The following is a 10,767-nucleotide window of genomic DNA, read 5'->3' as shown; positions in this document are numbered from 1 at the left end:
AATTTCTGGATACTGCATCTCTTAGGGTATAGTAATTGATGTTTAATGGTTGGTACTTTGTTTAGACATATTTGATTATGTTTATGTTTTTCCTTGTTGAACTGATATTTGAAGTAATCTTTTATGTTTGTTGTGGTGTTTGGGAGATTTGTTTGAATGAAATTTTTGTTGGCTTGAAATTTAGATGTGTTTTGATGATGATGAGATTGGGTTTGTGGTGGATGGTGTAGGTTTTCAGAGATGATGGTTGTATCTCTGGTTTCCATTCTGAAGTAGCTAGGACTGATTGTAAAGCGTAAACCATAGTGAACCAAAGCTCTAACCCATTGAGACCTGTGATGTATTATGATTGTGATCTGCCATGGGTTCTTGAGAGCATAGCAGCATGAGTAGTGCAGAAATTATCCATTCAATTGACAGAAAGGAATGAACTTTGTCTTGTTGATTAGATTGGGGGGCTTTTTGTATCCAGGGTATGAGATTGAATCAATTGAATTGGTTTTCAATAGAATCATCCCAATTAAGGGTATAAGAGCCTTGTGACTTTCTTCATGAGGATTTAAGAGCTTAAGAATGTTGGAAAGGATGGAGGGAGGTTTGTGGATGACATATAGAATAGAGTAGTGAAATTTCATCATAAATCGATGACTCTGGTGATGAATGGGTTCCATGTAGTGGGGATTTTCAGCTTCCAGACTAGTATGATTGGTGATTTTCTTCTTCCTTGCTTCAGAACCTGTAATTTTGAGTTGAGAGATATTTGTGATTTGTGTGATTTGTGTTTTGTGAGTGCTGTGAGTGATAAAATTGGTGTTCCTGTGATTCATACAGTTGCAGTTGCAAGAGTAAGTATGATTGTAGGTAGTCATCAGAGATCAGATTGAGGGAGCAGTGATCATTAGGAGAAATTCCGGCTACAACTCCGGTAGAAATTGACCGTTAGAATAGCCGTTAAGGGAAGAAGACAAAGCTTAACGGCTATAAACTACTACGGAGGAAGGAATCAGATGGGTTTAGGAGGAAAAGAAACATGAGAGAGGTGAGAGCCCATTCTCAATCGAGTGAGTAATTTCAATCTAATCCAATAAAATACATGCTTCAAACAAGAAGAAAAGAAAACACTAAACAGACTTTGTGACTGTGCAGCTGCAGAGTTACTGCATCTATAAATTTCCTGGTGAGGCACCCCCAATAAAGCCTAATATGTATAGATAGATTACTAGAGTCACTAGACTAGACATGGTTGATTGGGACAAGACCATGCATTTGCACCGAAACAATAAGGTACAAAACCCCGCCTTTTGCTTGTCATGCCTCCACTTCCTTTCTTTTCTTTTTTGTTTGCTGGCCGTCAATGCCTCCACTCAGTAGTCCTCCTCACTAGTCACTTCCATCTTTCTGTTTCTTTTACCAGAAGAAGCGGAAGAGTTTTCACCTTTTCCTTCTCTTTTGCGTTTCTAAACCACCAACAAAACAAAACCCATCAAAATTGTTCCTCCTTCTTCCCCCATTCATATTAGCTTCACTATTTGAGTTTCTCTTCTGCAACTTTACCATCTCTCTTCTCTATCGACTTGCCTATTTCTTTAACCCTAGACCTTATTCCTCGCTCTCATCCCCAAAATGTCCAATATGAGGTATTCTACTCTTCTTTTCCCTCTCTAATTTATTTTGTTGGATTTCATTGGTTTTTCTAGGTTTGTTTCCAATTTATATGTTGAAACCAGAATGTTAGGGTTTTTAAACCAATGAGTTAGTTTACTGTTCTATTGCCTCTGAAGGTTACTTGTGATTGTTACTTTCGGTCTTTCATCATCGTATTTTTGTAGCTAAATTATTTTTAACCTTGAGTTTAAAGATTCATGGATAATGAATTGGATGCCTGAAATCCTTCTTTAAAAATTTGTTCCTGTAGCCTGGCTAGAGCACACAGAGAATGATTGTGTGACTAAGATTATGTGGTGTGATGGTGTTTTTAAACATAGTTGTCGACCACATCAACTTAACCTGGATCTTTCTGTTTTTTGTTTTTGAGGCATAGCAACTTCATCAATAGAAAACAAACATCAAGTGGTAAAGATTTAGTTAAATGAATGAGGGATGTATGTTAGAAATCTTACGAGGAAACCCACTAATTATGTTGGTTGATAAAACATCCAGTTATACTGATCAACAGCCTAGACTAATTCCTGTTTATATTTGGTTGTTGAGGAAGGGAGAAGGATGTTACTTTACAGAACTGTTACACAAGATCAGAATATTTACATCCACTAGCTCTGAAGTTATGTTTAAGATTTTTGTCTTTTTGACTTAACTCTTCCCAGCATCTATTTATTCTTGATGCTGGGGAGGTTTCTGGCATTGTTACATGGATCTTTAGACCAGGGATAAAGAGATGTTTGTGGCACTACAGCGGTTACTCAATTTAACTTGTCATATTCTTTTCCGAGTATTTCCTTCTGATAGTCTTTTTAATTTTGGCGATTAAGCGAACTAGTAGGTTTAATTTTATTCTGCAACTGTCAAAAGGTATTCTGGAACTTGGAAGATATCCTATTTTGTTTGTTGAAGAAATTCAATTATTGTACGAACATAGGGTAATTTGCAGCACTAATGAAGCATTCTGTTTTTCTGTATCCAGTCATCATCCAGAAGTTTTGTGGGCTCAGCGATCTGACAAGGTTTACTTGACAGTTGCTTTACCAGATGCAAAAAATGTCTCTGTAAAGAGCGAGCCTCAAGGGCTAGTTAGTTTCTCTGCTAAGGGCAAGGAGGGTGAGAAATTTGACTTCAGTCTGGAACTATTCGGAAGCATAAATCCTGAGGTTTGCTTGTTCTTCCTTTACTGAAATGAATTAGGGTATAAGTTGTGTTGCTTAATCATGTAATGTCAACTATAGTTGTTGTGCATACATTTCTATTTAGTAGAAACTTTCTCTTGTTTGAGAAAGAAACTGATCAGCCAACACACACATACACCCGAATGTTAATAAATTTAGCTAATGTTCAGTTACGTTTCAGACCTCATCATGTACCATGATCTATGCATCAACTTAGGGCCCTTTAAATTTTCTGGTCTTCACCCTAATAATGGCTCTCTTCAGCAATCTTGGAAATTATAGATTACTCTATCGCTTGTCTATGGACAAAGAAGTGCCTTTGAGCTAGATTACTCTATCTAGGAAATTACCACTTTCATTTTCTGGAAATTGTGGTGATCAATAATGAACGATTTATTAGAGGTCATCCTGAAAATCAATCTGGGATGTTTTGAATCATAACCCCTTCATCACTTTTTCTTATTACCCTAATCATTTAAAAACTTATTTGTTTTATATGGTGCAGGGTTGCAAGACAAATATTGGATTACGGAATATAATCTGTTCAATCCAGAAAGAGCAGAAGAGTTGGTGGAAGAGACTGCTGAAGTCAGATGCGAAGCCTGCTCCTTACATTAAGGTTGATTGGAACAAGTGGTGTGATGAAGATGAGGAAGAGTCAGAAGAGTGTAAGTTCATTTAGTTCCCTTTAGGTTCTTAAACAACCACTTTATGACTTTTCAGGTGTTTGCTAGAAGTAAGTGTGGAACTAAATTTCATAAAGATCATGTCACGTAAAACTTAATACACTACTCTTTTGTGTTATTTGACAGCTGACCTTGCCTCAGAAGATGATATTGCTAAGGTAACATGAGCACTTGCTGTTTGATGAAGAACTTTTAATCCTGTGTTTAACATAATGAACTGAATATGATCTATCACTATTTCTAATAAATTCCTCTTGAACACAGGGATTGGATGAAGACGAGAGTAGCGATGATGATGGGATGCTGTGTGAGTTACCTGAAACCTCGATTTTAGTTTTTTGCTTTTCCTTCTCTTTTTTCTGACAAATTCCACACCTGGGCTGCCACAATCCATACACATTGAATGTTGATGTTTTCATCGTACACCATTTTCGCTAAGCATTTTTTTCGTCATCATCCTTTCAGTATTTGTACTCCTGTTCCTGACGATGGCCTCTTTTGTCGCGTATCATGTGCTACAAAGGTAGCCCCTAGTCAGATGACATTACTTTCAGCCTTTTGGTGATATGCTGTTGCTTGTTACAGATCTTCCGGACTTGGAGAAAGCTCGGCGGAGTTAAAGCCTCGATTTAAGTAGGGAGATGGAGATGGAGCAGTCCCAGGCTTTATCAATAGAGAACCAAGCACTGGATACGTCCACCCTCCTCTTTTTTCCAGTTTTTTGCGTGCACCCACTTACATCAGGCACGGCTTTCATAGATGGGATCTGATGGCACGAACTTTTGGGATCAATTACCTCTAGGTTAAAATCATTTTGTAAAAATACCACACCTAGGTCTAACATCTATTAGAACAGTTAGTTATGTCACTACCTGGTAGATTTATTACTCCCCTTCTCAAATTTGGCCCTCTTGGTGGCTGCATTACTTCACCTTGGCAGCTTGCCAACTTTATTATCTTATTTTGTGGATTTATTATCTTATTTTGTGGTTTTGTATGCTTTCGACCATGTGAATCCAAGAATAGCTCTCCTTGTCCGTCTAAATATGAGATTTGGAAAAAGAACGTAAACATGGTGCATCACTACAAACTTGCTCGTGAGTCAAAAGCTGCCAAACTGCCCAGTGTTTGCATCCAAATTTCACAGTAACCATCTTTATTGTAAACCGTGTATGTTCAAGTACAACATTTGCCCAAAGACTAAACAAAATCCAACAGGAAAGAAAGTCACAGAGTCTTGTCTACAGTTCTGACTGGAATAACTGGAATTGAGTCCCACCATTCTTTCAGCCTTCTGTTGCCACGATCATTCTTCATGTAATTGCCAAGCCTTGAGTTCATCATAAAAACATAAACTGTCGATCCCATAATTATGAATTTGAAAGGAATCACTGCTAGCATTACTGCCAATCCCACCATTATCATCATAACCTGGTCTGCATGCTGAACCAATAACATCAAAATAAGAAGGAATTAATACTGAGGATGGAATTTAAAACAAGTTTTTCACAAGGACAAGATCAGATCAGCCTATCACGCTGGTCCGTATGCTGGTTAAGATTTAAGAAATTTACACCAGCAGATGAAAGGATTAAAACTCAGGTAGAAAAAACAAATAATTCTACACTGCGCAAGTCTTACCTTTTCAGCCCTTGACATCAATATGGATTGAATTCTTAATAAGGAGATATTTGCCGTCTGAACCATGGCTTGTACAGTTTTTAGTCCATGTTGTGCAGAAACTATGCTCTCTACAGCAGTTTGGTCAGAAGCAGTACACACAACTATTTTCTCATTCTTCTCTCTTTCCCTCCGCTTCTCATGTCTCGCGGAAAGCATTTTTCCTACTCCCCATAACAAACACGCTGCTAAAGCCTTTCCTATCCATTCCCTGTCGCCAAAACAAAATCCGAACAATTCATCCATGCATTATATAGTATTTCAAAACAAATGAATACACATACAGGTGACATGTCCTCCGAATCATTGAAGATTGGGGGAACTTGCTTTGACAACAAGGGACACTAAAATATCAATGTGTGTGGAGTATGGACTAGTGTTACACTTACCTGTACGCGATAAACAAAGACGTGGCAAGTACAAGGACTGTTGTGGGTGGTCTTTCCCATCTCAGCACTTCCTCAAACCAAGGTACAACACTCTTAAGTGGACCAAGGAGTTCCTACACAGTTCAAACAAGTGGTTCTTAGCAATACGAATTCAATAAAGTACCTAAATAAACATTACAAGATTCATGGATATACATATGATGACAGTGTCAACAAAAAAATTCGAAAATTGTATGCATCATAAACAAGCACGCAAATGAAACCATAAACCAGTCATGTGTATCCTCTGTAATGCCTAAATTGCTCCGCGATCACCAAAATGTGAGATAAAAAGCTTACCACCAAAACCATGAAACTATCACCTATTCCTTCCTCTTTCAGTCCTTCAACAGTAGCTTGGGCTATGCCAATTTCCTTGGCTTCCTCCCTAACTTGAGTTATCGTTGTCTCTAACGATGATATACTCTCAGTTTGATTGGTACTCAAAATCTCTTCAGCTATCTCTTCTTTAACTTCAGTGTCTGAGATACCAGGATTGGACAACTTTAAACTATTGAGAATAGAGCTGGCACTACATGGCTGTATAGTATTCACCAGTTTCAGATTGTTCGCCAACTCTTCTACAACATAGTCCCCCTTTGGCAGTTCATCAAACAAAGAAAAAATTAAGAAATTAGTGGGTGCTGGAGGCGATATTCTTAGCATCTCTCTAGCTGCATGGAGCCTCACAATCCCCAGAACTGTTCTCGCATGCATTTCCCACGCTTGCTGTGGGGAGTCGATGTTGAATTTAAATAAGAATTGATGTAACAGTATGATTTCCTTTATTAGAGCGAGCCAGTGATCACGCCTTGTAGAACTTGTCATCTCTGGGAATTCCAAGACTAGACTCTCTGATCTGCATATATAACATTATGTACATCTTATATCATCCTTTAAGAACCTTCTACACATGAACATGATTATTGAAAAGTACTGTTTACATTGTATGCATGCATAATAAAACTGTCAACATCGTTCAAACCCATTTTGGGAAAACTCAAACCCATAATAAAGCTGAAAGGATTAGGATATGAAAACAGCCTTACAGCTAAACCCATAATAAAGCTGAAAGGAATAGGTAATGAATTCAGCCTTACAGCTAATTTTCTAAGTGTACTAAATACAGTAAATTACCAAGTACGTTAAGTATCGTGTATTTGACCTCTGAATTTTTTTGGTTCTAAACTTTGTAACGAATTAACTAGTCTAAGTAAGAAATGACTCACAATTCAGGAGATTCATATGCTATTGCTTTGTCAAAAAGAGGAGCACCCCAAGGACCTGTAGAAGCTCGTTTAACATTGTGATCAACATTTTTCGAAAGATCAACCTTCACTGCATCCTCATAAGATACGACTCCCGAAGCTTCAAAGTAGAGCGCATAGTTGGTCAGCACGAGTCTACCTACAAAAACAGGGACCTCACGAGTGTTGGGACAAGAATTGCAACTCGGCATAATAATAATTTATAAAAGAAAGAGTTTGTTAATCATCAGTGGATATGAGGAATGTCAACTACAAACCAGGCCAACTGGATCCTCCTATGTGACGAACTACTCTTTGCGTTCTTGCAGTGCCTTCCATGTGCAGTATAAATTCACCAGATGCTAATTCCACACCTGTTGGAGTGGGTTGTTTCAGCAAGTATTTAATACACCTGCAAAGAAAGGTCAAATTCTCAGAACTTGAGCCTAAGCTTGGCAGTATTTCTAGTTCCGAATCCGCTTAAGAGACAGAGAGAGATGCACTACTTGTCAACTTCTTTTAGATACTTGTCATAAGCAGGGAAATGAATACGATTGGCTGTAGGTGCTGTCAACGTTTCATAAGTGAATCTTCCATTCACGATGTCACCCAACAAGGGAACCAAGGACGCCAACCAAACAAATGAATCTTCTCCAATGCTTGGCTCATTATCAACCTGCATTTATTCAGTGAAATATACACTCATCACTCAAAAGACCAACAAAAAGAACCCTGAATGACATACTGGACTAGCGCAGCCTTAGGGAATCGAAAAAATTAGAGATTGTACAGCACTGTAAATCCAGAAAACCAAGAGTGCAAGATTGTCTTACGAGAAGTGGCATAATGTCTGAATAGAAAAGAGGAATATCGTCTTGTTCTTCCATCTCTCTCACAGGAATTTTCCTATCTTCTTTCTCTTTTCCCATTGTTTCCTATAAATTTCAAGCCCAAGTACAAGTCAATGATAAGTGACAACTAATGATGACAGTTTCACAAAGAAGTTCACTCAACAGAATTCGTCGATACCAAATGTGTTCCAAATCCAAAACATGTTCTTAAATGACATTCCAATGAACAACATATCATCAAATTAATAAGGAAAAAGTGCCAACCGAATGTGCCATTTCATCAGAGGAGCTAGGCTGTTCCCAAGCAAGCATCATATCGAAAGTAAATCGACTGAAAGTCCCATCTTCAATCGTCTCCACTATGTTCTCACATATGTTTGTTAAAGCTCTTGAGCTACAAAACTCCACCAATTTTCTTGCATAACTGTTTGCTGGTTTTGTGGGCGTTGTCTCAGCTGGCTTCCATCCAGACTCAAATTCTTCAATCAGATTATCCACTGCAGTGTCTAAAGTCCTGAAAAGTATATTACCACCCCAACCCCATAAACAGATGTTTCACGATCATTAAAAAAAAAACAAAAAATCAAATATTTACATCAATTGAAATGCACGACAGATAAAGAGGGAGAGAGAATTACTCTGCACATTTGCCGAGGACATGGTTGGCAATGGAAGAGAGATGCTTCTTGTTCGTCGTTGTTTTCATTTTGGTTGTATCTCATCAGAATGAAATCTTCTCTGCAGAATTAGAGAATTTGTTATGGAAGTACTGTACGGGGAAGGGAAGGAGGTAGATCAGATTGGGAGGTTTTATAGGAAAATTTCTTGAAAACCAGGATCCCGATTAAGGTTACACGTGTATTCCATGCAGTATACTTGGTCATTGGTATTGAATTACTTCGTGTTCACTTAGAAATGACATGCAGTTATGCTGCACTTGTTTGTATCTTTATTCGGTGTCCGAGTTAGATTTAAAAGTTCATGGTTGGGAGACGGATTCCCCCGACTCGAAGCAAAGTCAGGTGAATGTACCGGTCGGCTAGTCGTACTTGCATGATTCAGAAGGAATGATATTTTGTGGACCATTTTATTTTATTTATTTATTGTGAAGGGGATAAGTTTTTCATTTTGATAATTGTGAAGTAAAATCCTATATCCTTATCTAGATATTTTATATGGCCAACATTTTTTTTTAATTTATTGTTAGAAAAATCAAAGTGAAGTATAACATTTATTTATTTTTTGTTGATGAAATCAAAAGTAAAGTATACATTTAATTATGAAGTAAAATCATAGTAATATACTCCCTCCGATTCTAAATAATAGTCTGGTTTGTGTGTAAATTTATACATAAACCAACATATTCTTTTGAAACGGAGATAGCATAAAAAATAATTGAGAGAAGAAGAAAAAATTTAGATTTATTGACTTTTCAAAATATGGGTTTCGTGATTTTTGTAATCAAAATAGGTGATTCTAAAGATGCCATAGAGCAATGTGAATTTTAACTAGGAGGGTAACCTCGTTTAATTGGGGGCTACTAGAATTCTATTCGCAGTACAAAAATTATAGCGGGTGCCAAATGAGAGTGAAAATGTTATATTATCCTTCCCTAACAATAAAACCTAAAGTCCTATTAGACTGTAACCGATCAACCCCGAAATCATTTCGCTTCCAAAACATAAAAATCATAAATCACTCTGTCAAAGCATTGCTCGGTTGAACCCGACAAGTATTGGTATATCAAGGTTGGTTGTCATATTTTAGTTCCAAAACTCAAGGTCGCTTGATTAGTTTACTGGAGTCAACTTCGTTATGTTATAGCAAAAAGTCTAAAAATGTTGAGACATACAAGTATTACTCTGAAGAATGCTTCAAAAAAAAAAAAAACACCTCTGAAGAACCTGCAGAATCTGAAGATGTATCGACATCAACGAACATATCATCCTTCTGCTCGAGGTTAGTAATACAAGACTTGACTTGTTTCCATTTATATCTAAGTTACTTTCAAGTCGTTTAGATTGAAAACATAACATGTGAAGTTATATATATATATATATATATATATATATATATATATATATATATATATAACTCTAGTATTAGAGACTTGATCATTCTGTTATGATCAAAATGTAAAGGAAAAATATACCAAAGGTGTGTATATTGAATTACGAAGTGTGACACTTATCTTTTGAACTTCGTAGTTGCGACATAGACACTATCTTTGTAATTTGTTACTAGATTATGTAATGAATTTAGGATTGATTCCATACCTAGAAAACTATGTTTAACTACATGAGTTTAAGGAAGTAGACTTGCGAAACTTGTTTCGTAGTTGAAAGGAATCAATGGGATTGGTGGTCCAATTTCTATTAGAGATTTATATATAGTAGGATCGATTTCTATTGGGGGATCTATATCAGGATCAATCCCTGCCTTGGGGATCTATTGCAGGACCGGTCCCAATAGCAAATCTCACATTTCTGGTTTTACATATACTTTATCTGAATATGAGTTGTTATTAAGGAAAATTCAAGATGTCGACATTGTGAGTAATTTGAACATGGTGTAAAATATTTATCTTTTATTGTTCAGAGATATTCCTTGATACTCAAGGTGAGATCCCAAACCGAAATGTTTGAAAATCCTTTTATTGAGATTTTCGAATTTTGATGTTTTATTTTTGCAGCAAGTAAAACATATCTCTAAAAGATATATCAGTAAAGTATATTTGTATGCTAGCTAATATTGAATTTCCATCCATGAGGGATTTCGGTATATTAGTTGGAATTAGACAAATCGAAAATTTGCTCCCCAATTATTAAAACAAATCGATAAACTCGTACTGAGTTGAGCTCTGCAACTCGGCGACCGAATCCGAGAATTTTTTTCTTCAGATTTCTTGTTTTCAGAACGTCTTCTTCATTAATTTCAGATACGGATTGAAGCTTAGATTAATAATTATTACTTCAGGTGTTTTTCTTACACATCATGTGTGGATTTTAGCTTTTAAATATGACGAAAAAATGTCG

The 10,767-nt window shown here is 36.7% G+C and overlaps 2 protein-coding genes across 2 annotated transcripts; one reads left to right on the top strand and one right to left on the bottom strand.

The window, feature by feature from the left end:
* Positions 1-1,320: 1,320 nt before the first annotated feature.
* Positions 1,321-4,508, top strand: LOC113322208 (co-chaperone protein p23-2-like). The gene is made up of 6 exons (XM_026570253.1): positions 1,321-1,637; positions 2,642-2,825; positions 3,346-3,508; positions 3,653-3,684; positions 3,791-3,833; positions 4,112-4,508. The coding sequence occupies exons 1-6, from the start codon at positions 1,624-1,626 to the stop codon at positions 4,144-4,146; spliced, it is 471 nt and encodes a 156-aa protein (XP_026426038.1). The 5' UTR covers positions 1,321-1,623; the 3' UTR covers positions 4,147-4,508.
* Positions 4,509-4,624: 116 nt separating this feature from the next.
* Positions 4,625-8,774, bottom strand: LOC113322207. Its single transcript, XM_026570252.1, has 10 exons — positions 8,371-8,774; positions 7,997-8,246; positions 7,715-7,816; positions 7,388-7,557; positions 7,160-7,293; positions 6,864-7,041; positions 5,935-6,493; positions 5,596-5,708; positions 5,168-5,417; positions 4,625-4,969 (listed from the first exon to the last, which is right to left on the bottom strand). The coding sequence occupies exons 1-10, from the start codon at positions 8,436-8,438 to the stop codon at positions 4,754-4,756; spliced, it is 2,040 nt and encodes a 679-aa protein (XP_026426037.1). The 5' UTR covers positions 8,439-8,774; the 3' UTR covers positions 4,625-4,753.
* Positions 8,775-10,767: the final 1,993 nt, after the last annotated feature.

This window comes from Papaver somniferum, chromosome 11 (genome assembly GCF_003573695.1).
Source record: "Papaver somniferum cultivar HN1 chromosome 11, ASM357369v1, whole genome shotgun sequence".
In the NCBI taxonomy this organism is placed as follows: domain Eukaryota; kingdom Viridiplantae; phylum Streptophyta; class Magnoliopsida; order Ranunculales; family Papaveraceae; genus Papaver; species Papaver somniferum.
This window is presented reverse-complemented; position numbering and strand designations above follow the sequence as displayed.

Coding starts and splice junctions, on each gene's coding strand:
- LOC113322207 (XM_026570252.1), bottom strand. CDS start 8,438: ATGAAAACAACGACGAACAAGAAGCATCTCTCTTCCATTGCCAACCAT. Junction 6,494..6,863: donor GCATATGAATCTCCTGAATT/GTGAGTCATTTC, acceptor TTATATATGCAG/ATCAGAGAGTCTAGTCTTGG. Junction 5,418..5,595: donor TCTTTGTTTATCGCGTACAG/GTAAGTGTAACA, acceptor TTTTGGCGACAG/GGAATGGATAGGAAAGGCTT.
- LOC113322208 (XM_026570253.1), top strand. Junction 2,826..3,345: donor TCGGAAGCATAAATCCTGAG/GTTTGCTTGTTC, acceptor TATATGGTGCAG/GGTTGCAAGACAAATATTGG. Junction 3,834..4,111: donor CGATGATGATGGGATGCTGT/GTGAGTTACCTG, acceptor TGCTTGTTACAG/ATCTTCCGGACTTGGAGAAA.